Raw genomic sequence first — 27,898 nt, 5'->3', positions numbered from 1 at the left:
GCTTGGACATCCCCATCATTAATAGGTGGCCTGAGTTATTCTGCCATGAATAAAGGGAGTGGCAATGTGTTTTCCTAAGTTATCTGTTAACAGAGAGCCACGTATAGTCTTATACTCACTATTGGAACAAGAGTAACAATGGTGGGAGATGATAAAGAGAGAGCTTCGTCTATTGATGATCAGCGGATTGACGGAGGTCTTGGCATTGCTTTGTTTTTCTCCCCTTCATTAAGCTTTTCAGAGTAGTCCTAAAATCCAAATAACCTTTAGCAAGCTTAAAGATATCGCAACAGCTACTTCAGTTATTTTGAAAGAAAAGTAGCAGGAAGCCCTCACTCCTAGAGGTTATAGCCTCCAATTGAGAATAAGATTTTTCATGAAGACATCATCATAACTAATTTCACAACATAGAGAATTTATGATCAGCAAGGAAAGTTAGATGCACATCAATATTAGAAGCTGTATACTTTTAGGTGTATGATCTGCAATGAAAGTTATAGTTGCAATTCTATCTGTTTGTGGATTAAGAAACTAAATTGAAATGTAGTTTACAAGCTAGCTAATTTATCTTATTGTAATCCTTACATACCATTGTTTTTTATCTAGGGTGTTGGCATTAACAGAACCAAGCCAAATCCTAAAGGCGAAACCCACAAGCATTGATATAGAGAGCTGCAGTCATATAAGAGCTGAAGACACAAATGCAACTTCTAAAAGTTCCTCACAAGATGGCCAGACAGAGAGAGACTCAGATTACTCTTCAAATAAGAATTGGTGCCGTGATGAGCCATTATCTGTATCTACCATCTAATTACGAATTAATCATTCATAATTGGTAAGCCTATAGAAGACAAATGTGCCTGCAATTTTTGGACAGTAGGAATGAGGAGTAGTTGAAGTCATTCCCTGACCTTGACTATATGTGTCAATAATAGAGCTCCTGCAACTTCTAGATATCTTTTCCTTTAATTACGCTGTTTTACTAAGCAAGAATACGTGCATACAAATAACAAATTGACAAATTGAATGTTTTTGCATCATAGTCACTAAACCACCCTGGAATGCCAACACTAGAATGTTTTTACTAGCTTTCTCCAAAATCACATCTATGCTGGGTTCTCAAGATTACATCTTATACACCTCAGTGCACATGTATTGTTATGTTAAATTTGTTTTAAATTAATTGTAGTGATGGTATTTGTACTGCTTGCAGCGTAGAAAATTATCAAAGATAGGCAACAACTATCGACTTCTTCACAACGAGCAGAAAAATGGAAAACACAGAGCTGGCAAGTGAAGTGGAAGCAATGGCGGGTAACTTACAGAATTCATAATCTGAAACAAAAACAATTTTTGCATGCATATTTTGCACAACTTTCTTTCTAGATGTATGTAGTTGAAAAATTAAAAGCTTTGGCAGTAGTTTATTAGAATATTGAGAATTTGGAAATCATAACGACTTAAAAAGAAAATTACATGAGCAAAGTTTTCGTTAAATACTAGCAAAATTCGCATTCATTGCTTTCGATACTAGCATTTCTCTCAGACCTTTTATGGACCAATTTTTTTTTTTCAATGTTCAAATAATTTATTACGTGAAAAATGTAGATGCTGAAGAACAAGATCAAGCTTATGACCAAAGTATACCAGCTCCTGAAAGGACAAGTCAAAGCAGGTGGTGGGTTTCAATGAGTTCAAAACAACGAGATAATTATTTAGCACGACGACGAGCCAATTATCATCGTCATCGGGGGCAAACATCAAATCATGAGGGTAATACCCGTGTTTCAAAGAGAATGCGCTTAAGCCATATATGTCAAATGAGTGATAATGTAGCTGATCGAAACGCTACAAACAATGATGATGACATAGTAGTCAATGAAGGTACCAAATTTAAAACCTCAACAATTCTTTGATGTTTTGTTTCAGTCATAAGCACAATTCTGGATATTGATTTTATGCTTCTTTTTTGTTTTTTAACAGAAACTTTTGAAAATGTCGTTCCTCAAAATGACATGCCCGGTAGTAGCAGTGTTGCAAAAGCATGTGATAGACCTAGACGATGCAAATCTCATAATTGTGCTCGGAATTTTCATGAAAATATTGGAATGAGAAAATATCATTTGCCAACACCAAAGACATGTCCACATTGTCATGCTCGCTTGTTTCATCATGAGAGCAAAGATATGTGTTGCTTAAATGGGAAAATTGTCATTCTCTAGTTCAATCTCCTCCCGAAATGATCGAGTTATTTTCCGCTCAAACTCCACAAGGCTCCCATTTTAGACAAAATATTCGTGCCTATAACCATATATTTTCGTTCACATCAATGGGTGTACATATCGATGAAAATTTAGAGACCGGTGGTAGTACATTCACTTTTCGAGCTCAAGGATCTATATATCATAAGATAGGAAGTCTTCTACCAGATGGGGATAATAGACCAAGATTTCTACAATTGTATATATATGACACAGATCATGAAGTAGACAATCGTATGTTAGAGAATGAAGCATTGCATAGAGATGTGGTTGAAACCATACAACAAATTTTGAATCAACATAATCCATTTGTGCAAACATTTCATCATCTAGCTTAACGCCAAGATTTGAAAACTTACAGACTCATCATTAGAGAGCAACCAGCAAACCAACTTCAATATAGTTTGCCTTCAACATCTCAGGTTGCTGCGGTAATATTGGGTGCAGATGATGCAGAAAATCTGAGAGGTCGTGATATAATGGTACAAACAAGGCAATGTCAACTTTTAAATGTCCAAAATTGTGCAGGCTATTATGATCCTTTACAGTATCCACTGTTATTACCTTATGGCACATATGGATGAGATGTCAATAGTCGAAGTAATACTGGTAAAAAATTGACGTGTCGTGACTATTATGCATATATTTTGCAGGTTAATAAACTATTCTTCATCCTATTATTGTGAATAAATATATATATTATTTCTTTTTAAAACATCGTGATAATTGGTAATTTTATCATTTTAGATTCGTCCACATGATGAATCAATTTTACTTCGAGGAGGCCGCCTATTGCAACAATATGTCGTCGATAATTATGTCAAAATTGAAACACAAAAGCTAAGATGGATTCGTAGTAATCAAAACACCCTGCGACGTGAACTTTCTGATGGACTCCATGATTCACTAAATGCCGGTGAAAACAATGCAGGTATGAACTTCACTATTATTGTATAATAGTACAATTTTATGTTAATTTGAAAACATTACAAAAACAAGGATTTACATAACATGCATTAGAATACCAAAACAGGCAACATTGGTCGTAGAACTATTTTACCATCTTCATTTATTGGTAGTCCACGTGATATGCACCAAAGGTACCAAGACGCAATGGCTTTGGTCCAAAAGTACGGGAAGCCAGATATTTTTCTCACAATGACATGCAACCCAAATTGGGAAGAAATAAAAGCTGAATTATTACCGGGTCAGGTGGCACAAGATCGTCCAGATTTATGTACCCGGATTTTTCGCGCTAAATTTGAGGAGCTAAAGAAAGATATTATCAAAAAAGGAGTTCTAGGTAATATTGTTGCATATGTTTATGTCATCGAATTTCAAAAACGCGGTCTCCCACATGTTCATATGCTCCTTATGTTAAATGACGATGATAAATTGAATAACCCTGATGATTATGATAAAATTGTCCGAGCTGAGATACCAAGTCAAAATGAAGAGCCAAAGTTGTACAATGCAGTATTGGGGCACATGATACATGGTTCGTGTGGAGTACATAAGCGAGATGCCCCATGTATGAAGCATGGAAGTTGCAAACGAGGTTATCCCAAGTCGTTTTCAGCCAACACATTTCAAGGGAATGATTTTTATCCCATTTACCGCAGGCGAGACATTCACTCAAATGCAGAAGTTGATAATAGTTGGGTTATTCCGTACAACCCTTGGCTACTCGCAAAATATGATTGTCATATCAATGTCGAAATCTATTGCAGCATTAAGAGCGTTAAGTATTTGTACAAGTATGTATACAAAGGTCCAGACAGAGTAACATTTGAAGTTCGAACCGAAGCTAATGAAGACGAAATAAGGAATTTTGTTGATGCAAGATGGGTTTGTGCACCGGAGGCTTTGTGGAAAATATTCAAATTCGTGATGAATCGAATGTATCCTTCAGTAGAACGATTGCAAATTCATCTTCCAGATAGACAGAATGTTTTCTTTAATGCCCATGAAAGAATAACAAATATCCTCGCTAATGATAAAAATTCAATGACAATGCTCACAGAGTTTTTTACTAAGAACAAGTACTATGAAGATGCGCGTCAATACTTATATCGAGAATTTCCGGAAAGATTCAGATGGATTGACAACCATAGGACATGGGAAGAAAGGCAAACTAATCAAAAAGTAATTGGTAGAATATACACAGTATCCCCTTCAGAAGGAGAAAAGTTCTACTTACGTGTTCTTTTGAACCATGTTAGAGGACCTACATCATACGAAGATTTAAGAACAGTAAATGACATCTTGCAACCAACATTTAAGAAGGCAGTTGAACAACGCGGTTTGCTAGAAGAGGATGATAGTATCCGACAATGTTTAAATGAGGCCTCAAGCATACGTATGCCTTCATCTTTAAGAAGATTATTTGCCACCATCTTGGTTTATTGCGAGCCTATTGGGGTACGAAGTTTATGGGATGAATTTTATCAATTTATGATAGAAGATTATACCTCCTCAAGTACCGCAGACAATGCACTTATCACAAATAGACTTTTGCGAGACTTAAACGGATTGTTGGTGCAATATAGTAAATCTGTTTGTGATTATGATTTGCCGCAAATAACTGAAAATTACAGTGAAGATTCAACACTACCTAGGCTAATACAAGATGAAGTGTCAATTATCATTCCTCAACAAGACCGCAATGCAGTTCATCATCTGAATGAGGATCAGACCTTTGCATACAACACAATAATATCTGCTATTGAGCGTAATGACAATGCCATATTTTTCATTGATGGTCCAGGAGGAACTGGAAAAACATACTTATATCGTACATTATTAGCAACCTTGAGAAGCAATGGTCATATTGTACTAGCAACAACAACTTCTGGAATAGCAGCAACTATACTTCCTGGTGGTAGAACGGCACACTCAAGGTTTAAAATTCCACTCAATCTTGATGCATCTTCCACATGCTCCATTAGTAAACAATCCAATTTATCAGAGTTGATACGGAAATCATTGGTAGTTGTTTGTGATGAGGCACCAATGATGCATAGATATGCATTTGAAGCTCTTGATCGAACTTTTAGAGATATAACAGAAGTTGATTTGCCATATGGAGGTAAAGTTATTATCTTTGGGGGAGATTTCCGACAAGTTTTGCCCGTTATCCATAAAGGTACAAGATCAGAGATGGTCGAAGCCAGTTTGATTAATGCTTCATTTTGGAAAGATGTGAAGATTCTTCATTTGCAACAAAATATGAGATCCATCAATGATCCAGAGTTCTCGAAGTTTTTACTTAATGTTGGTAATGGAGAACAACCATATGTGATTGAAGACATGATAAAATTACCATCATGTATAGTTATACCATGGGAAGGTGAACAATCAATTAACCAATTAATTGATGAAGTTTTCCCTAATTTGGAATCTCATGTAAATGACGCAGCATACATGGTTGAAAGGGCAATAATCACTCCAAAAAATGATAATGTTGACGTACTTAATGAGACGATTATAAAACAATTTCCGGGGCCTGAATACATCCTATACTCTTTTGACTCAGTTGAGGATGACACCAGAAATATGTACCAACAAGAATTTTTGAACTCAATTTCACCTTCTGGTATGCCCCCACATCAATTAACTATAAAAAAAGGTGCCCCAATTATACTTTTGAGAAACATTGACTCAAAAACGGGGTTGTGCAATGGTACAAGATTGACTTGCTGTGGATCATATAAGAACCTTATTGATGCAGAAATTTTGAGTGGTCAATTTGCCAAAACTAGAGTATTTTTACCAAGAATCTCTCTGAAAAGTACTAAGAATTCTGGACTCCCTTTTGAGCTGACAAGAAAGCAATTCCCTGTAAAATTGAGTTTTGCACTTACTATAAATAAATCACAAGGACAAACAATACCAAATGTTGGCATCTACCTTCCAGATCATGTATTTAGTCACGAACAATTATACGTAGCTTTATCACGAGGAATTTCAAGAACTACCACCAAAGTGTTAGTCAAGAAAAGCTCAATAGAAGGGGAGGAAGGGGTTTTCACAAAAAATGTTGTATATAAAGAGATTTTGCTTCCTTCAAGTTAATGTAATCCTATAAGGTATTTAGTTATTGTCACGCCCCGGATTTTGAATGATAAATTCAAATCCGAAACCTGAATAATTACAATTACAAAAAAACCAAATCTCGAAACTTCGAGTTCATTATTACAATTCACTCTCACAATATATTATAAAGCTCAAATGAGCATAACACACCTCACAACTTACAATTGTTGTAAAACTCTAACAATTGCTCTAACCGCACGATCACCGTCCTGGTTCTCCTGTCCTGTAGGATTACCCGCTACACAATTTGAATAGTGTACCGGGAGTTGCAACAACACAAAACCCGGTAAGCTTTTTACAGCCAGTATGAGTAAACAAGAAAGAACTGTTGATTTATTAGATTTCAAGACTACCACAAACCCACGTTACTTTCTCACTCTCATATATATATATAGACACTTATGAGTTACTCTCAATTTAGCTCATAAGATCACTCACTCTCATATATATATGTAGACACTTATGAGTTACTCTCAATTTAGCTCATAAGATCCCTCACTCTCATATATATATATAGACACTTATGAGTTACTCTCAAATTCGCTCATAAGATTTCCCAACATTTGGTAGACAGACTCATATATATATATAGACCCTTATGAGTTACTCTCAATTTCCCTCATAAGGTTACCATATATATATTGACACTTATGAGTTACTCTCAATTTCACTCATAAGGTCACTCCACATTTGGCAGACAGACTAGAGCTCTAACTGAACGTAACCACTCGTCCGGCCACAGACGTGATTACGATTTAATACTATTAATAACCACCAGCCCGGTACGAGAGCGTGATTCACTAATAGATGCCATGGTCACCTCGTGACCTAGTGATCTCCACAGATCACAACAATTTATTGTTCCTCAACAATAAAACTCAACACCTCTCACAATATATTGTTTCTCAACAATAAACTCAATATCTCTCACAATATATTGTTTCTCAACAATAACTCAACACAACTCCAACAATACATATTATTTCACGTAATAATATATATACAGACATTCACACAGGAATGTCTAGTAACACCAACAATAGTTCATATGATTGCAACAAAATAAAGCAATTAATTGTATTGGGTTCGTAATATGAACCACGTGAGGTTTACTCACCTCGATAATCCCGCTGCGTCTTCAATTCAGCTCAAAATACGATCCACAATCGTCCACCAACTCAAACCGTCAATCACCTAGTCCAATAATGATCTTGACTTAGCCAACAACTCAAATATGTAATTAAACGACGATCCAACGCTCAGATTCAAATTAAACGATGATCCAACGGTCGGATCTGAATTTAATGATGATCCAACGGTCGGATCCTCACGGATCGCCTTTAGGATCATTCTCCAAAATTATCACGAAGATCCAACGGTCAGATCTTCCTGAATCGCCTTTACTAACATCTCCACAAAATTATATGAAAATCCGACGGTCAGATTCTCACGAATCGCCTTCCGAATCACTATTTCTCAATTATACGAAGATCCAACGGTCGGATCTTCGCCCGTGACCTCACAAGGTCACCGGGACAGTCATACGATCAACATATCCAAAATTGAAGCAAAACCGATGGTCAGATCTTCACAGATCGTAAACCGAAGATAAACGTAAAAACGTTAAATAGTAACGTCAAAACGTAAATCCACTATTTATCAACTTTTTCTAACATGACCATGTTATATATCAAAACGCTCGTATGGATGCATAGATCATCGCCTAGATAATGAAAACTCGAAATATGGTCTGATGCGCCGCCACAAGCGGTGGTCAGTGGGCGGTCAACGCGGCGGTCAACGCCGGTCAACCACCTCAGATGGCAAAGTGACCAACTACAAACTGGTTCAAAATGAAAGGGTGGTCGACTTTCATACCTGGAGCTAAGCCTGGTTCGGCCTAGATCGTCCTAGATCAAGCGTTGAAGTTGGATTAATCTCGTGCGTCTGATCAGATTCCAGATTGAATCAGGGACGTCGAAATCTTCAACTCGTGATCTTTCACTCCACACTCCAAATCGTCAAGCAAGGCCTATATGGGGATGATCAGGGGGAAGAGGAGATCACGAAAATGGGGAGGATCGGCCCGTGCAACGCCGGCACGGCTGAGATCCGGTCGGGTCGGTTACTCCGCCTGGGGTCGCTTCGATCCAGCTCTGGGGGCAACGGCGGTGCAAGGCAGCGGCACCAGGCGACTGGGCGGCTTGCGGCGATCACAAGGAGGGCCGGGTCGTGGCCGGAAGACGCCGGAGGACGAAGATGGGTCCGGGTCGGGTCAGTCGGGTCGGCCGCGTGGGAGAGGAGAGAGAACGGAGAAAATGGGGGACTGTTCCGCAAAAAGAAATTGTTTCGTCCTTAAATGAAATTTCTGATTTTTTTTCGATATTTATAGAAAATTCCCAAATTTCAAAAGTTCATAACTTATTCATACGAACTCCGAATATTGCGTTCCACATGTCCACGAACTCGTATCGACGAGCTCTACAACTTTCATGAAGGAAGTTTTCCCAAATTTTGAACGTATAAAAAGTCAACTTTGTTGACCCCCTAAAAACGTTCGTTTTCGAAAATAAAATCGTTCGAACTAATTCCACACTTCTCCAAGCTTCGTACTCGCTCCTACTATCGTGAAATCATTTCTAAAAATCCACGGAATTTAATTTGGATTTTCCGGGGTATTACAGTTATGATACTTAATGTTTATATATAAGCATAAGATTTATAAAGCTTTACTTATATTTTTAAGCTACATTTACATTTTCAGGACTCTGATGTTGATTGAAAGGGCTGCCAAGACAAAAGATAACGAGAGATGGTCAATAATCAATGTATTTGTAAAATATTTTTTTGGTTATATTGTACTTTTAGCACCATCTGGAGTTGTTTCAATAGTTTGTATTATCAGGTTTATTTTGGTGATTAGTTTTTCAAGTTTTTTATTCGGTTACTTTATTTTGGCATCAACAACTTTTCTCCACAACTGTCGAAATTTTGCTTAAACTATAGAACATATAAATAATTTCAAAATATCAGTACCGCACTTCCGCACGCTGGAAGGCTAGTAAAAAGAACATGAAGCGCACCCAGAGTCCCAGATACTGACCATCAAGAAATTGTAGGGTTTCCGATCCTACCAAGGAAAACTTCACACAAGCCAGGCAATATGACTCTATTCATCAAAAAAATGTACTTGTCTTTAACTATTTGTGATGCAAGAAAACGTATCAGCGTCGCTAGATATGTTGGTGTCCTAGTGCTCCCCGTTAGTTTTGTTTTTAAACCCTGTACTTTTGGGATTACACTACACTGCTACAGTATCATGGTTTCATTTATTTCTATAATTTGGGACGTGAACTTCACTTTGATCTACACACGTACCAAGATGATGATGATGATTGTGAGTGATCATGGCAAGAAACCAACCTCACTTATTGACCTATTAATCTAAAGAAAAATTAGAATGCACATATAGATTGATGTTCACCTTGTTAGTAATTGCTCAAATCATCGTTGTATGTAAATTTAATAGTGAAAATAATTATTTTTAAGTTGGATTGTTTTGTTTATCACCGTTTAATTTACATCTAAAAGTGATTGAACATAATCTTCTTAATCAGTTACCGTGTATGTGAACATTATTGTATACAATTACAAATACATTCACAAACTTAGATTTCCCAAAGACAATCATGGCAAGCGGTGAAAGTATGTGATAAAAAGGGAGCGCCAAAATTACTTCCAGAGGAGACATTCTCGTAAATTCAACTCACAAGAGATGCACAGAATCTGAGAGACCAGACACAACCGAAAATGCAGTAGTACATCCAAGAACAACAAGTTAAACCAAACCCCCCCCCCCCCGAATCAATGTCGTCGTCCTCGTCCTTCCCCCCAACTCTCAACCCCACTCACAGACTCACTCTCCAAGAAGCCATGCAAAACCCAGACCACCCACCACCGCCGTCGCCATTCCCCACCAACCCTTCATTCAAAGACCGCTTCTTAATCTTCCTCATCATCTTCGCCTCTTCCCTCTTCGCCCTCCTCGTCTTCCTCACCCTCTCCTCCTCCTCCTCCTCCTCCTCCTCCGCCTCCCTCACCTACGCCACTCTCTCCCCACCCTCCTCCTTCTCCCCTCCTTCCTCCCCCCACATCCCACCCGACCCGTTTCTCTTCCCAACCCAGCAGAGCCACCGCGTCATCTACCACGACAACAACTCCTCCGATCCGACCCCTCCCTCCTTCGCCTACCTCCTCTCCGGGTCTAAAGGCGACTTGGGTCGGATCCTCCGCCTCCTCTACGCCACTTACCACCCCAGAAACCAATACCTCCTCCACCTCGACCGCTTTGCTTCCCAGACTGACCGTGACCAGTTGGCCCTCAAGGTCCAATCCGTCCCCATCTTCAGAGCCGCCCAGAATGTCCATCTCATCGGTAAAGCTGACTTTGTGTACCGAAAAGGCTCCTCTTCCATCTCGTTCACTCTCCACGGCGCGTCGATTCTGCTCCGGTTGTCAGCCAATTGGGACTGGTTCATCAGCCTCACTGTTGATGACTACCCACTTCTCAAACAAGACGGTACTGGCTTGGGTTTCAGTTCATTGTTTCTGGGTTGCTTGTGATTTTTGTGTTTTTTATATGCTTTTTTGTTTGTGGGTTGTGCAGATCTTCTTCACATTATGTCGTTTCTGCCCAAAGATCTGAACTTTGTGAACCATTCGAGTTACATTGGCTGGAGAGAGTAAGTGCATTTGTTTTTTGTTGTTGTATCTGTTGTTTTCGAGTTTTGTGTTATTGGTGTTTTGAATGTTGTGGTGGATGCTGAAGTATGTGAGGGTTTGAATGTTTTGTGGTGCTGCAGGTCAAAGAGGTTGAAACCGGTCATTGTTGATCCGGGGCTTTATCTTTCTGAGAAAAATGTGATGTTCTATGCGGCACAGAAAAGGGTGTTGCCTGATGCTTACCGGTTGTTTACAGGTTCATTTCTTTTCCTTACTTGGTTATATGTTTAAATTCTTAAGTCGATTTCAGTTATCAAAGAGAAATGCCTAGTTTTTGCACTGCGGAAGTTATGATTGCGTATAAGTTTAGATTTAACTACCAATTGCAATGTCACGTTGTGAATTATATAGTGAGTGAGCGAACGTCAATAGTCAATCTAGGCTATCTGGCCAAAAGTTACTAGGGATTTAGGCATCTATGATTCTATTTTACTTCAGTAATTAGTAGCATAATCTGGTCAGTTAAACACATAAAATTGAACTTTGAAATGGTGTTGCTACTGAGTAAGCTGTAAACTGGTAGGCTTTTAGAATTGTGTGATTAGACTACATCAGCAGTCCCACTACTGGATCTTTATGTATCCTCATGTAGTCTCTTTTTCCCTGTTGATGAGTAGTATCTTTATGTTGTGGAGACATAAACCAGACCAAGAGCGTCAGGCCATATAAGGATGGTTCAGTTAACTAGTATCGACTTATAGGACCATGTTTTTGGAGCATGGACCTCGTCAAGCATTGATTGGATTTGTGCAATCGTTAGGCTTGAGCTTCTAATGTGGTTCTCTACCAGTGCTACCAGGCAACAGCTGGTGGCAAAGTGGAAAGGAAGCACCTTTCATGCCAACAATGATGAGGGAAGTATTCTAGTCTAGTGGTTTAGGATCCAAAGTAATCTTAAGGAGGAAGACAAACATAATTCTGGAGCACCAGTCGTCTGAATTATGGGGTGGGGAAGTATCCGAGTTTTTGGTTGAAACATCTGATATATCCATCAATGATACATGTGCGGATGCAGGCCTAAAATCAGTCTAGTTATAAGTTGCCTTATAGCATATCCTATATGTCACTTTCTGCTAGTTTAGCAACTTATGGTTGAAAGTATAAACAAGTGCAATGAACCTGATATAATCTCTAGCTGTTAATAGAGGATGCTTTCTAGTGTATGCTTATTTCATAGTTCTGATAAGCTTGTGAGTTCCTCTCATTTCTTCCAAAGTAAATTAGTCTGCGGTCTAAATATAAGGGGTTCTGGATTCTTTCTTTCTAGGGGAGGGATATAAGTAGGCTTTGTTGTTTTGCAAAAAAAAGGTGCTCTGCACCGTATGCCATTATGGGTCAACTGCTAAGTAAGAGTCTAGGATGTGTCTCTAAGTATAGAGTGATGGAAATGATTAACATAAAATTTCTCCTTATGAGAATGATTATTGCATGGACTATCTGCTCGATGTCCATTGGCTTTCAGCTGGTCTTCCGAATTTGCCTTGAGCAACCAAATAGTTCTGGCATTATCACTACCTTTATTTGCTTATCACAAAATAGAAGTATGCAACAGAGAGCGGAGATACTTTTGACCTTGATGAAGTTTTGATTTGAAGCCCGCAGTGTGGTTGATGCAAATATCTAATATTCTTAACTAACTATTTAGTTTTATACAAAGAGTGTGGCCTATATAAGTTACATGCCACTATTTGGAGTTCGATAGATTCAAAATTACTTGTCTATACAGCAATTACTTCACTCGTTTAAATTCACCGACTGCTATATAACCTGTTGGACCTTGGACCAATTAATATGTTCCAGTTACGGCTATCAAGATTCGTCTGAGCTATCCTCAAATCTGTTCAACTACTTTCTAGTAATTGTGGTTATTTACAATTTGACTGGGCATTGCTCTGCAAGACTTGCATGTGTTTTTTTTTTTTTCCCTTTTCTCCTCTTATGATATGGTTTTGATTTTAATAAATTAGCTATCTTCAAATTTGTTCAACTACTTGGTAGTAATTGTGGTTATTTACAATTGACTGGCATTGCTATGCAAGACTTGCATGTTTTCTTTCCCACTTTTCTCCTTGTGATGTGGGTTTGATTTTAATAAATTAGTGGTTGGATCATGGACAGATAAAAATTTGCCAAACTAATTGTTTATGATGATTTTTTGTGCAGGTGCTTCATTTAATATTCTAAGTCGTAACTTTATGGAGTTTTGTGTTCTTGGTATTGACAACCTCCCACGGACTCTATTGATGTATTTTGCAAACACAGCTTCTTCCCTTTCTGACTACTTTCCTACCGTTATTTGCAACTCCCGGCAGTTCAATAAAACTGTCTTAAACCATAATTTACTATATGCTAATTTTGACACACCCCCAAAAGAGAAGCACCCGCTGCTCAATTCCAGTGATTTTGATGTTATGGTTCGGAATGGAGCTGCCTTTGCCACAGGATTTCGATCAGATGATCCAATACTTGACCGTATAGACAGAGAAATTTTAAAACGCCGCCGGGGAAAAGTTGTGCCTGGTGGTTGGTGTTTAGGTGGGTTTGGAAATGACACTTGCTCAGTTTGGGGAGATGCTGATATTTTGAGGCCTAGTCCAAGAGCAAGAGGACTCGAGAAACTTTTAGTTGGTTTGCTCTCGAATGGTACATTTCGTTCTCACCAATGTATATATGAGTGATCTGGATTCAGTCCCAGCAGATAGAGGAAAGGATAATGTAATTGCCTTCCACCATTTGGAAGATTTTGGCAGAAGATTACCTGCTATGGGGCTATTCTTTCTAGAACACTAGGTTTATTTAGCTGAAGTTTGAGATTGTTGTAAAATGTATCATTGTGCTATTAGAGTTGACCAACGTGTCCTGTTGTACAAGTGATCCTTGCCATTTGCCCTCCACCCCATTGTTTGCAGAATTATATTTTGTGTTGAGAAATCGATGATTGAAGGAAGTTTGCATTTGTCTTGCACGTCAGAGTTGAAATGAATGGCATGGCACCTTTTGAAGTTGAGGTTTCCCTGGGCGTACAGTACTTGGTGGTGAAATGGAAGCGTCATACATCATGCACCGGTATTTTATTTGTATTTTCCTTTTGAGAATATGTATTCTGAATCATTGTTTAACCAGATATTGCTCTTTTGCATATATGAATATAGCTTCTGTTTTGATTGGGTTGACAACTACTGACAAGCTAGCTCTTTGAAATAGTAGTTTATAACGGCAAGAATTAGGCATAAAGGTTATGAAATCAAACTGATTCTTTGATAAAAAGGCTGCAAATATTAGTGCCAGGTTTGAGTTTAGATTGATAATTCCTTTAATAATAGTAGCATGGTAACCTGAGGAACATCATAGGACAGAGGAACCCAGGAAGCCACAATGGGGATCAAACTGATGACTGAACTCAGCCACTTTTATACTTAAAAATTTGTTGAATATGAACAAGTCTCCTACAAACAATGCTCCACTTGTACGTATCTATCCCTTGTCTACCTCTCCAATAACTATTACTCTGCCGTCTCCGCTCATGGGTTAACAAGATTTTCAGAAAACTCCAAAAAATGTAGCTACTGCAAAAACTAGAAACAGAGCACCACCAATGTAGCCAACCTGATTCAAGATACGAGTTTCCAATATGAGAATTATGACATAAAACTGCAAGTTTTCCAAGATTAATAATAGCATTAAGAGAAAGTTGTGCTTCTTACCAGTTTCTCAGAAATGTATTTGGCAAGAAATGCACCTCCTAGAACGGCAATGAAAGTAGCAAGTGCATGTCCAGCAATTGCTCCACCCGCCACACCCCATGGAGACTGTAGTCAACAAGTCTTAGAGGAAACCATTTCACCAAGAGATAATAAAACTTGGAAGAAAGATATATGCGCTGATTGAAACTAAAAAAGGTTGCACCTGTGCAGCACCCAGAGCGATTGTCGCAAGCATTGAGCGATCTCCCCATTCCTAGAAGCAAAAACATTATAGTCCAATATTATTGTCCTTCACATATCTGAATGACATTACTGATAATATTTAAAAATTCCTTAGGTGTACAATGCACAAGGAATAAGCTCTATCCAATTTAATGGCATGGTGCGATGGAGTTGCTGATTTGTTATTGCAAATGAAGGCACCATCACTCACACTGAGATCAGGTTGGAGGTCATGGAGAATTTTTTTTATAAAACTTTTTTTCCCCTTAATGTCAAACATGTCTGGAAATAATAATACCCAAGACATGTAAGCATGCCACACGTTGCTACAGATAAGTACAAAGAATATATACTTACAGCAACAAATACAAGGCTGAATGATTTCCAAATAATTGCAAGTGGATTAGTGAGCCGCTTTGATGCCTGAAAAGACAAAATATAAAATACATAAAAAGTGCATAATAACAGAATCTGCTATAATGGATTTTGGAAAACATGCAAAACTCCGCACACATACAAATATGGAGCTGTAAACAAAAGCTGAATAACGCACATGCCCTAAAAAAATTGCAATAGCGTACTTTTTACATGCACAAAGCCTCAGTGTGTGAATTACTAGACTACCTGCTGTTTTACAAGCTCCTCTGCTTCAGCATATTCATCAAGCTCAGGGCTGCTTTTATCACCACTCTCAACAACATTTGATGGAAGGTCCCATGCATCTTTTATTGATTTGAGACCAAAGAATAGTAAAAGAGTTACAGCAGCATATTCTCCAATTGGCAAGGCTGTTAACATGACCACAGAATGGCGAAAGATCAGGATATTTGGTCAGAGGGTAGGCAATACATAATATCTCTTAAAATTTTGAAATTGTTGGGATAATTTTAATTGAAATAATAAAATATTAAACACAAATTTGACTGTTCACTTGTTAACATCTGCTTGAAAACACACCGCCATGGACGGAGTCTGGAATGGGAACTTGAGGACTAATTATCATCTCACACAGTGACATACAAACCCGTAAAAAGTGAATAATAATCAATAATCACTAATCAATTCAAAAGTACAACATCTCTCTCAAAATATAAAGGTGTCTATGAAGGTTTAGTATAGGCTTTGAGGCACCATGTAAAATTTGGAAAATGGGTGTCCCTTATCTGGTGGTTTGCTTGTAAAATTCTGCACGAGAAGTAGAAAAAGTAGAAATCGAAGAGGATGTAGGTGATGATCATTTGGTCATTTCTTAACTCATGAAAGTCTATTGAAAAACATTGTGTGGCATGCAATAAACTTCTCTTGAAATTGCCCTTTTTTCATGAAAAGAGAGCCCCTAGGAGTATATGTAATGAAATGACCAATAAAAGTGAAAGTGTATTATAAGGCCTAACCACAAAGAATGTAGCAAAATTCCAAAATATAGGGTAAGGATCATATTGAAAATAATCATAAAGATTAAAAAGATCATAACGTAGGGGTAAGGATTTTAGGGCTTGGGTGGGGAGGGGGACGAAGAAGTCATTTAGACTAACTTCTTCTCTTTATAAAAACCTTTGTTAACTGGTATACTGAGTGGAGTTAAAAGACTATTTACCATATCTACCATTATCTAACTGATATGCTGGATAGGAAAATTAGCATGCTTTCACTGGTAAGCAACAAAGATAAATACATTATTCAACTAATATTTTTGAACTCGTTACCTAAACATATATGCAAATTAGTGTGAATATGATGAGTGAGAAAGGCCAAGAATTACTACTTACTTGTCTGGAACTGAGCAGGCACCGAATGAAATATACGCCCAATAATGACAGACAGAATTGTCATAAGTGCAAGAGCACCCATTGACCCCAACAGAACCTATTCAATTGAGTTTATCAACACAGGTAATGTTCAATCTATACAGCACAAGCACACATGGCGAGAGAGATTCATACCAGTCCTTTCTCATATTGCATGGCCAAGAGTGCAGCAATGAAGAATGTCTGCTCCATAGAGAAAAAGAGTCAGTAAGGTCCATTTTGAATTCTTGCAGAACACATAATTGGCCGAAATTCTGGATAACTCCTGGTCTAGGAAACTAGCTTTATGATATAGTTGTCAGCTTCCATAGTTAAAAATTTTGAATGCTAGTCGAACACAAGACCTCATATCAGTTACTAGTTTCCAATCTCAGTAAACACAACGATCAAAATTTTACTGAAAAGATGAGATGAATATGAGAAGAATAAAGAGAAAATTAGAAGAATAGAGAGAATAAGCTTCTGAATTTTTAGTTACCTTGTCGCCAATTTCTGAAACAAATATTAAAGAGAATGCAGCTGTGAAGCCTGATTTTGCAATTGCTGCTAAAATTGTTGAAGGTCCTCCTCTCACAAAGGCAATCAGAGAAAACAGCAAGCCACACCCAAGTAGAACAAGAGCTACAGAGAGAGGATAAGGGATTTGAATTGGAGGCTTCTCACTGCCAAACCTAGAAAGTATTGTACATGAGTACAGTGAAGGTAGCCTGTATGGACTATTATCCATCTAACATTTGATAATTCAGAGAATCAAATGGTTGAACACAATGATGCTCAACAAGATGGTAGGACTCCGACCAATAAGGATCATGGATATCATTTCTATATGGTTCAGAAAACCAATCAAATAAAACTGAGTTATACAATCGCTTGAACAGATGAAGTTCACTTAGCTATCCCATTTCGGCTTATGTTGCTTACGATGTTTTCAGAACAAATAATAGATGGCATGACCTTTTGGAATGAATTTTTTTTAAAAAAATAAGATGGAAAAAGATACAAGGAAACAAGAAAAAGAAAACCCCTGTATCTTTACTTTTATTGAGAAGTCAAATATTGCGTTTAGTCACCCTTATGAGTTCTAGGATGCTCTAAACTTGTCTTATGTCATACAAGGGACCAATTTACATCGAACACAATTTCAGAACCAAATTTTATTTTCTATGCAACACTAATAAATTTGTGACCTTCAGAGCTTGAAGATTTACTGACCGCCAACTATTTTATGTTGACAGTTATTTCACTATTAAGGTTCAGTTTTCTCTCATATTAACAGCAGTAGCGATCGCATCTCAAACTTTAAAACAATCAATGAATATAATATAACTCACACTTCCGATGAACTGTTGTTGTTTGCATCACTGGAAACAATTTTCTGCTTCTTATTTTCCTCCCCGCTTTCATAGCCTCCAGATCCAATACTAACATTAGATGCTTGGACTCGGACTTTGCTGCCCGCCAATCGTGATAACTCTCTATATCTTACTGTAAACAAATTGGCACTGTATTACTTAGAACATGCTATAAAAGTACAAAACACAGAAAAGATAAGGGTTGATGGATAGAACAAGAAAGGTCAACTTACAAGAATGATGCTAAATCTTATAACTGATGATCTTGCTATAAAATCGTTACAACTCACACAACTTAGTACCTTGGAATTCATTTCCACTACCACAACTAACTATATCAACCATCCTAAACCAAATTCCCATACTCTAGTTATACAGAAACGACTACATTTACTATTAAATTTTGCAGTATGTATCTTATCGCGTACCTGAATCTAAACTATCAAAGCAATTATATCTCAACTCCCTCAAAAACAAGTGGCACCCAACAATATAAGTCTTAAACTAGCCAATATGCAAGAAGATCCAACTTAATATTTCAAGCAAGAATTGGATAAGAAGTTAGAAGCTTACTTGAGGGTGTTATGGGTTTTCTACAAAGAGCGGTACAAGATGGTAGAGCATCCACCAAAGCCAACAAAGGAAGCTTCTTTCTAGGAATCAATGGTGTATGAACAAGCACCAACCCCTCCATTTTTTCCTTCCTTTAAGACCCACTTTTACAGTCTCATGTCCTTTCACTGCAAAACCCAAAGACTCCTCCTTTTTATATAAGTTGGGTTTTCAAGAAGCAGAAGTTAAGATTGAGCTGAGAAACGTTTGCTCAGTTGAAGAAGCTATGTTTTTAACTTTTTATAAGTTTTCTCAAATGTTCTAAATTTTGTGGGTGGGGTTTTCTTATGCTGCCACGTGTTCTGTAGGAGAGATAAAATTGGAAACTTATTCAATGGGAGTGTGGCCGGCTTCATCTTCTATCCAACTATACTGAAGTTTAGATCATGGGTCCAAACTCATTGACTCAAGTCACATTTGAATCCAAATCATTATTTCTCATCATCTTTTTTACCCTAGCTTAGGTCGTTTATCATTCATTCTTCTTAACAATTTGTTCATATTCTAGTTGATGTTCAAAAAAATGATTGATCTAAATTTAAAGTCTAGTTTTGATTGATGATAAGAATTAGACCGATTTAGCTATATAAAAAAAAAAAAAAAGTAAAACTAACAAAAGGGGGTGGAATCGAGAATAGTTATTAGTAATTAATGCTTCGTGAAGTTACATGTTGTGAGTCCCGGAAAATTTAACGATTTTAAGTGAGATCGATCGAAAGTTATTTTTCGATCTCTGAGATTATTAAAGTATTCAGAAATAATTTTTAAGAATTTTTCACAAGGTGAAATCCTTGATTTAAGAGTTGGATAGTAAACTACACGACATGACGAGTTCGTGGAAATTTTTGGGGAATTTTTTAGATACCCAAGCTAATTATGATGTTCCAAAGTTTTGAAAATTTTGAAATTAATTAAGGAAAAAAAATATATTGCGGTGCAATCTGGATCGTCGAATTTTATCACCGCTCGATCTGGTCGGTCGATTTAATTGATAATTGGGCTATAAATACCCCTCTGATCGAGTCAACACACTAGATTAATCCAGAAGGATCGTGTGAGAAGATCAGAGTTGCTGACCCAATTTTGAAACCCGGCGACTCGAAAGAAGATCCGACCGAAACTTCGTCCTCCGGTCACCTCTGGCCGTATCACCGACACCGTTAGGATCGTCTTCTCGTCGCCATCACGCCTATGTTAGTTGTTCGTCCGATCGTCCACCTTGGAGGAAGAAATATTTTATAAGTTTCGTCTCTTTAAATAATTGGTTTAAGTACGTTTTCATATTAGGTAGCGTAAAAGTTTATTTATTTGTAGGTTTTCAAATCTAGCTAGGGTAAAGTTTCTATTGAGCATCGAGGATGAAAACTCACCTCTATAATAGTGTGGATGCATGTACTGTTCACTGGTAATATGACAGTAGCAGACGGAGCCGAGTGTGTGGAGACAAGTTCGATAAAATGTCATAACAGAAATCAGGTTCCGGGTTCTATTTCTCGAACTTCGTTTTCCGGAACTTGTCGGAAGTTAGACTTGTGTTGAGCTGAGCTAAATTCTTATTCCTTGAAGTTCGTTATTTTTCGAGTAATCATTCATATCAAGTTCTAGACGAACAAATTGAATTTAGTACTTTAAAGATTTTTACCTCAAAAATATTTATAAGTTTTTGTTGTGCTTCTACAAAAAATTTGTTAAACAAAATGCATTGCGATTCTCTAGAATGTAAATTGAGCATTTGATTTATATTTTAGAGACTCGCAGCACTGTGACGTACTCAAGTTGATGAGGGGCAGCTTGGAGCGTTACAAAAAGTGGTATCAGAGTAATGCTTCCGAGTTTTTGATTTTCCACGATTTAAAAATCTCAGATGCCACAAAAGTTTTTGTCGGCTCATAAAAGTTTTCAAATCTTTTTTGGAAAGTCAATTTGAGAAAATACAATGTTTTTGATATTTAAACTAACCTTCGACTTTAAGGGTCGTGAGAACTTTCAAATATGATCTTAAATGTTCACCTTATGATTTCTAAAAATCGAGTTTTGAAAAATATTTATAAACAAGAAAAGAAAAAAAAAAGGGGTTTTGGAAAGTGTTTTGAAAAGGTTTTTCAAGGAGTGATTTGGACAGAGGATTAGCTTTTCGATAATGTTTGAAAGTTTCAAATTTTGATGTTTTGTGGGAAAATGCAAGTTTTAGCGGAAGTCGTTGTTTAACCCTATTGTGCTTTTTACATTTGAGATTCGAAAACAAAATCCTGCAATGAATTAAACAGTTTTCTGAAGTTCGCCTAGAGTCTTGATTCTTCGTCTCGTAATGTCGAAAATTTTTCAGTAGTTCATGACAAGTTTGTTTGACTTTAGAGTTGTTTTTCGAACTTCGAATTGTTATTGATCAGAACTATTATTTATTCTTTTGTTGGATTCCTAAATCTGGAAATTGTCATCCTCACTTCAAAAGATTTAGTTATATTTTGATGTGCTTTTGTGTTGGATTGTGCTTGTTATCTGTTGTTTGTTCGAATGTTGAGTAATTGTTGGATTCATTTTCCGATTTTGTTTGTCTATTGATTTAGTCAGCAAATCCGGTTCGTTTAAATTGAGCTTGTTGTCATTATTGTTGGACTTGATACTTGATCCTTCTTTGGAAGTCTTATCGAGTCTGGTTCATTTGATTGCTCTCATAGGCTCAAGTTGTTATGATTTATCTTGTAAACTTTTCGAGTCCAACTATTATATGTTCATATGTTAATCTATTGAAATCGAACAGGTTTTGCCACCTAAAGCTCCTCTACAGTGCACAGACTACGACAAAGATATGGGCCTAGTATGAGGTAAAAATAAAAGAAGCAATGTATGTGAATGACAAACTCTAAGTTTTTGTAAATGTGGTGGGTGCTGGAATTTGTTGAAAGTTATCTTATGAATTTTGGTTGGTTGCTTGAGTTGTGGTATTCAGTTCCCTTTTGGTGATGTTGATTTTAGAATTGGAATGGTTACAGCATGAAACTACTTATTAACTCTGAGTTTGTTGCATATATTGTTGTATTGAAAATCTGTTCTTCATTTCAGTTTGATAATGTCATCTGAGGAAGAGGAACCCATGGAATGGGAAGAGGATTGGGATGACGAGAATCCTGTAGAGGTGAGCTCATTGACACCTCTGGAAATGGGGGATACTGACTCTATCGCTAGTGTCGCGTCCGTTAGTTCTTATGGATAGCCAAATGCACAACCTTGGCCAAACGTGCAACCTTCACCTGAGCCATTTACATTGGGTTTACAACAGTAAGGGAAGACAATACATGAGTATACCCACGTGTTTACTTTTATGTTCGCGGATAATGCTAAAGGTAGCAAGAACGAGCGGAGATATGTGACTCTGAGACGTTTAATAGATGGCTTGTGCCTGAAAATTCGTGCACATATGGGCGACTACTATGATAGTGATTATTGTTATGTCACGGTATCTTATAGGGCTAGGGCCGTAGAGGATGTGCTACGTATAGTCGACCACATTCAGCATTACAAAAGTCATAACTTACAGATTCTCGAGTTGTTTGGGAATGAGTTGAGGAGTATCGATCGTGGGATGACGATCTACGTCGAGGAGTGTAGACTCTGACGCATAATTCCGAAGTGGACTCGCTAGGATACCCTTGTAAATCTGTTTGGCTCCAGTTTTTCTTGAGCTGGTCAACAGTCTCTTTTCTTGCGTGGGCGTGCCAGCACCGTTCGGGTGCGGTCGTCGGGGGTGTCCCTTGACCTGACTTCTTTCAAGCGATTGTGGACGAGGAGAGCACCAACCTCGTCGTGGGATTCTTTGTGCCTCGTGGCGAGGAATTTTGCTGAGCTTCTTCAAAATCACAATCGATACTCGACGTCGTAGATCGAGCAGAGCGAGAATCACCGGGAAGTGGGGAAAACTTGCTAAAGCGTGACTTTAGCTTGGCTGAAGGGTTTGGTGGCACTGACAGTCGGCTCCTGAGATTACTAGGACTGGAGTGTGACTACCGGTAAGAGAAGGAGAGGGGTTGCTCTAGAGAGGCTTGGATAATCTTAGAGATTGTTGTTGATGAATTGTGTGTTGTGTTGTTTCATTGTAACCTCTATTTATAGGCTACCATGCCAAAATGGTTGGCCTTAAACAAATGATAGTGGAGCACTAATTGGAGATAGTGGAGCACTAAATGAAGATAGTGGAGCACTAAATGGAGGTGGAGGTGGAGGTGGAGCACTAAATGGAGGTGAAAATGATGAGTTTTTGAGTCACTTTCGGCTTCTTTATTCCTTCAATTAATTCTCCACCAAGAATTCAGAATGAGCCTTTGACTTCTTCATATAAAATGATCCACCATGAGTTTAGATCATTCTGGAAAAATTTCAGAGCTTACTTCCATGTGGTTGGGCCGGAAACGCTGCTGGACTCCTTACAGGTCCGGTTTTCCAGTTTTGTCTTTCAGAAAATTGGACTGATTGTTTGAAGGTTTTCCACTTCAAACTAGCTCTTGCACTATTCATAAGAAATGATCCTTGGCATGTCTAGAATGAATCTGAAAAGTTTTAGCTCATTTGGATTTCATTTGATTAGTCTGCCGCCCCTCCTTCCTTGTTTAGCTCAGTTTTTTCCTAGCCGAAGTAGGAAAATGTGCTAAAGTTGACTTTTCATTTCCATACTTCCATCATTTCCTTTTCTTGCAGCTCGCATAATCTTCCATAATTCTGCAGGTAGGCTTTATTTAGCCTCTAAATAATATATCTCGAACTTGTCGACAATATATAGCTTGAGCCACTGATATTGGCTCAATTTCTCCAAGACACGCCTTGTCAGGCCAAAATGCTCATTTTGGGTTCAAACAAAATCATTCACTTCGATTCGTCAGAATAAGGAAGAGACTACTTTATGTTAGTTATGGGTGGCGGAATCGGACGACTCCAGGTTCGTTTTTTGTGTTAATAAGTAGGACTGTGAGGCATGTAAACTAGATAATTCGATTTTAGGGTTGACACTCTTTTTGTTTATAACTTTATGGCTAGTATTTTTTGTGTGTTGTGTTTATTTGGAGCTTCACCGTTTACCACCACTTCAACGAGGAATTAAAGGACAAAACATCACTCAAGGGAGAGCTAGCAAGTCATCGGATTCTAACTACTTCCAATAACGCATATCACCAGTGAGAATCCTATGGGGACTACAAGTATTTCTCCCTTGCTGATAGTTAAGCTGACCTTTATTTCCTTCGTTTGATTCAAGTTGATTTCAATACTTTCTGTAACGCCCTAAACTGCACCTCACCAACTTGAGCACGCCATAGAGTTATAAACAAAAAGAGTGTCGACCCTAAAGTCGAATTATCTAGTGTACATGCCAAACAATCCTACTTAGTAACATAAAAACGAACATAGAGTCGTCCGATTCTGCTACCCACAACTGATGTAAAGTAGTCTTCTCCTTATTCTGACTAGTCGAAGTGCACGATTTACAAGGGTATCCTAGCGAGTCCACTCTAGAATTATGTGTCGGAGTCTACACTCCTCAACGTAGATTGTCATCCCACGATCAATACTTCTCAACTCATTCCAAAACGACTTGGAATCCTTAAGTTATGACTTTTGTAATGCTGAATGCGGTCGACTATACGTAGCACATCCTCTACTGCCCTAGTCCTATAAGATACCGTGACATAACTATAATCACTACCGTAGTAGTCGCCTATATGTGCACGAACTTTTGGGCACAATGAAATGTCTCAAAGTCACATATCTCGGCTCTTCCTTGCTAGCTTCGGCATTTTCCGTGAACATAAGGGTAAATAGGCGAGTATATTGATGTACCGTCTTCCCTTGCTGTTGTGAACCCGATGTAAAGGGCTCAGGTGAAGGCTACATGTTTGCCCAATGTTGTGCATTTTTCCATGCATAAGACCGAATTTATTGTTGTGCATTTTGACGATCATATATGCCCAAAATATTAGCCAAAACATAGTTGATCAGTAAAGAAGAGAATAACCCAGTAAGCTAACATTTCTCAATTCGTTGTTGGTGGGGAGAGGCCAAACTGGCCACCAATCGAATCAATCAAAATTTAAAAGTTTATGCCGCGGTTACAGCCTTATTGGTGATTTTCGGTCTGACTTTTAGTGACTATAACACCACCAGTTTGAGACTACAACATGATATCAAACCGGTGAAAATGATACAACATGACCAAAAATATCATGTCAAGCAGATCAACTCAAACACACAGTATTTCTAGTTCTAGAGCAGGGCGTGAGTCAAACACACAGTTATATCATGTGAAAAACTGTGTGTGTCTTTGAACCTTGTAGGAAATTTCCATCGGTGCCGCCGAGACCACGAGATGCTCTACAGTGATCTACACTGGAATTGCGGAGGTTTAATTATGTACGAGATCTCAACAAGTCATGTGCGATGTGTGAGGACTCTTCTTGAGCGAGCAGAGATTCCCAAAATTCAAAATACTAGAAAACGAAAACGAAAGTCCTTACTATTCCATTCCACGTGGTCTTGTCATATTGGTTCCATTACGTGTCCTTTTGAAATTGGGAGATGAGGCTTTGTTGATGTCGTCCACTTGAGGGAACCCAACTGCGTAGGACACCCGCCTCCTTTCATCTCTCCTATATCCAAATTTTCCATCTCTTCAAACTTCATCAGCATTATGGGTCAATTTTCCTTTTTTCCAATTATGGGTTTGATTCATCGTCTTTGGTTTTTTGAAATACATAACAAAAGGAAAAGAATTCCTATACGTAAACCTAACAATTTATCTAAACTAACCGTTAAAGATCAAATAAGCTCGAATCTACTCACGTTTACTGTTGTATTTTATAAAACCAAAATAAAACTATATGTAGTTTAATACTTACCCTACCGGGTCATTATTTGTGTTACAAAACTATGTATGATATCAAGTAAGGTCATCAGTCTAAATTTTACATACATATTAAAATTGATATCTGTAGCGCACACGACATTATGAAACATGTACTTTCCGCCCATCATCATAAAAACCGGTTCAATGCATCCGCTCGTATTCTAAAACCATTTAATATGAGTTACTATCCAAACCGCGTTGGATATGTTTTCCTTTTTTTCTCATGTACGTTACCAAAAATGTGAAAAAAAAAAGCAAGAAAAATGAAAATAGAATTATAAAAAGGTTTAGAGAGAGAAAATTTCACAGCCCCTCATTCCCACCCAAAAACCCTCATAAAACTCTCCAAAGCCACCATCCCATCGTGATTACGATAATATAGTCTTCTCTCAGAAACCCTTCCCTTCTCTCTCACTCTCACTTTCTCTCTCTAAAACCCTCAAACCCGTTTCTGTTTTCTCTCTCTAGAAATGGTGCCACTTGACCCAGCGTCCTGTCTCGTCGACGACCTCCGTAACTTCTTGTCCGACGTGGGCGACCACGACGGCCGGCCCGATGATCCTAGCCGTCCGTTAATCGCAACTGTAAGTCCGACCCCACCCACCCATTTTCTGGCTTTGTTTTTAGGGCTTAACGGAGTCGTCGTAAATGGACCGAGTCTGGTTCTGACCCGGCCGGCGTCTCACGGCCGCCGGCCACGTGTCGACCCGGTCGGGTTCGGGCCGAGTTGACTGGGGCGAGTCCGGTATGGTTCTGGTGGCTTGCCTTCTGATTGGTGCAGGCCTTACTGTTTTGTTTGTAATGACGGTTTTGCCCCTTGAAATTGGGTTGGTGGGTTTTAGGAGAAGGGTATTTATGGAAAAAGGAAATTATGTGGATTGGGTCTTTATCGTTGTGAGCTGGTGTGTTCTGGCCCATATTAGATGTGCCGTTACAGATTCCCACCGAAATTTTATTTTTCCACTTTCACTTTCTCTCTCTTTCTCAAACTGTCAAACACTAATTTGATAATGCCACTCCCCAGTGTGAAAAGACAATCTTATCCAACCCTAACATCAACGTACAACGTGGCGAGTTTTTGGTTTTTGGTTTTTTTGTTGTTACCCCTGTCCCCCGACACTGAGTCAACTCTAAAACCCCGACCGAGTACCGAGTCGACTCACTGGGTTTCTTAATTTCGGTTGATTTTGGCAGGAGGAAGCAGAAGAAGAGCTGGAATGGATATCGAACAAGGACGCGTTCCCGGCGGTGGAAACGTTCATTCTCTCGGAGCAGGTGGGCGGCATTGCGATTGCCAAGCACCAGAGCCCTGTCTCGGTGCTGGAGAACAGCACAAACAGCAGCAGCGCCTCCCTCATGAGCTCGTGTGGGGGGCTAAAGCCGCCCCACCGAGCGCGAACCAAAGGCCGCCGCAGGCGGAGTGAAATTCCTGCGCAGCAGCTATTTTGGAACCAACCGATTGAGAGCAAACCCAGCAGGAGTCACAGTGCCAGTGTCAGTGCCAGCAAGCTGGATATTGGGAGAAAGTGCCTGCATTGCGGGACTGATCAGACACCGCAATGGCGGGCGGGTCCCGTTGGACCCAAAACCTTGTGTAATGCCTGTGGGGTGAGGTACAAGTCAGGGCGGCTTTGCCCCGAGTACCGCCCTGCGAGTAGCCCGACGTTCTCGAACGAGATGCATTCGAACTCCCACAGGAAGGTATTGGAGATGAGGAAGCAAAAGTATGGAATGGGGATGGTTGTGAAGCCTGAGGATACAGGTTAGGCTCTTGTGGAATAGTCATTTTGCTTGTTTAGTTTTTACTGCTAATTTTAGTGTAGTTTAGGAGATAGTAGGATTGTTGTAGTGGTGGGGGGTTAGTGTTACTTAGATTGTTAGAAGAAGTTCTTTGTTTTGTTGAATAGATCACAGCTAGGGGGATTTTGAAGTTATTGTGTTTGGTTATTCTGCAGACTTTTTTATTTTTTTGGTTATTCTGTAGACTTAAACAGTATTTTTGGGGTTTTGCCAATTTTTAATTCTTTTGCTCTGTTGCTTGAATTTAGATGTGATGGATTTGAGAAGAATATGGATCAATGGATTTTTAGGGGTTTGGGAACTTCGTCAGTTTGCTTTTGTATGATGTTTGGATCGTTCTTTACTAACACTTTAACCCAATTGGATAGTGCTA

At 38.6% G+C, this 27,898-nt stretch overlaps 5 protein-coding genes across 6 annotated transcripts; 4 read left to right on the top strand and 1 right to left on the bottom strand.

Annotated features, from left to right (window-relative positions):
• The first annotated feature begins 1,031 nt into the window (after nt 1-1,031).
• Nucleotides 1,032-2,623, top strand: LOC133710911 (uncharacterized). Its single transcript, XM_062137052.1, has 3 exons — nt 1,032-1,314; nt 1,609-1,884; nt 1,984-2,623. Exons 1-3 carry the CDS (start codon nt 1,272-1,274, stop codon nt 2,220-2,222), a joined length of 558 nt encoding a protein of 185 aa, XP_061993036.1. The 5' UTR covers nt 1,032-1,271; the 3' UTR covers nt 2,223-2,623.
• A 751-nt stretch (nt 2,624-3,374) lies between these two features.
• On the top strand, nt 3,375-6,335 carry LOC133711760 (uncharacterized). Its single transcript, XM_062137854.1, has one exon. It carries the CDS (start codon nt 3,375-3,377, stop codon nt 6,333-6,335), a length of 2,961 nt encoding a protein of 986 aa, XP_061993838.1.
• A 3,855-nt stretch (nt 6,336-10,190) lies between these two features.
• LOC133709132 (beta-glucuronosyltransferase GlcAT14A) lies at nt 10,191-14,317 on the top strand. Its single transcript, XM_062134766.1, has 4 exons — nt 10,191-10,935; nt 11,023-11,098; nt 11,219-11,334; nt 13,302-14,317. The coding sequence occupies exons 1-4, from the start codon at nt 10,224-10,226 to the stop codon at nt 13,814-13,816; spliced, it is 1,419 nt and encodes a 472-aa protein (XP_061990750.1). The 5' UTR covers nt 10,191-10,223; the 3' UTR covers nt 13,817-14,317.
• A 199-nt stretch (nt 14,318-14,516) lies between these two features.
• Nucleotides 14,517-19,071, bottom strand: LOC133709133 (protein PAM71-homolog, chloroplastic). Of its 2 annotated transcripts, none has more exons than XM_062134767.1 (10): nt 18,798-19,071; nt 18,204-18,357; nt 17,351-17,543; nt 17,008-17,055; nt 16,834-16,930; nt 15,689-15,852; nt 15,422-15,487; nt 15,045-15,095; nt 14,843-14,947; nt 14,517-14,744 (listed from the first exon to the last, which is right to left on the bottom strand). In XM_062134767.1, exons 1-10 carry the CDS (start codon nt 18,916-18,918, stop codon nt 14,679-14,681), a joined length of 1,065 nt encoding a protein of 354 aa, XP_061990751.1. In that variant the 5' UTR covers nt 18,919-19,071; the 3' UTR covers nt 14,517-14,678. The 2 variants fall into 2 exon arrangements, with proteins under 2 accessions (XP_061990751.1, XP_061990752.1); XM_062134768.1 differs by having other exon boundaries at nt 17,351-17,534; nt 18,798-19,070.
• Nucleotides 19,072-26,028: 6,957 nt separating this feature from the next.
• Nucleotides 26,029-27,749, top strand: LOC133708190 (GATA transcription factor 1). The gene is made up of 2 exons (XM_062133646.1): nt 26,029-26,309; nt 26,920-27,749. Exons 1-2 carry the CDS (start codon nt 26,196-26,198, stop codon nt 27,490-27,492), a joined length of 687 nt encoding a protein of 228 aa, XP_061989630.1. The 5' UTR covers nt 26,029-26,195; the 3' UTR covers nt 27,493-27,749.
• The last annotated feature ends 149 nt before the right edge of the window (nt 27,750-27,898 follow it).

The sequence above is a fragment of the Rosa rugosa genome, chromosome 5, assembly GCF_958449725.1.
Source record: "Rosa rugosa chromosome 5, drRosRugo1.1, whole genome shotgun sequence".
In the NCBI taxonomy this organism is placed as follows: Eukaryota; Viridiplantae; Streptophyta; class Magnoliopsida; order Rosales; family Rosaceae; genus Rosa; species Rosa rugosa.
This window is presented reverse-complemented; position numbering and strand designations above follow the sequence as displayed.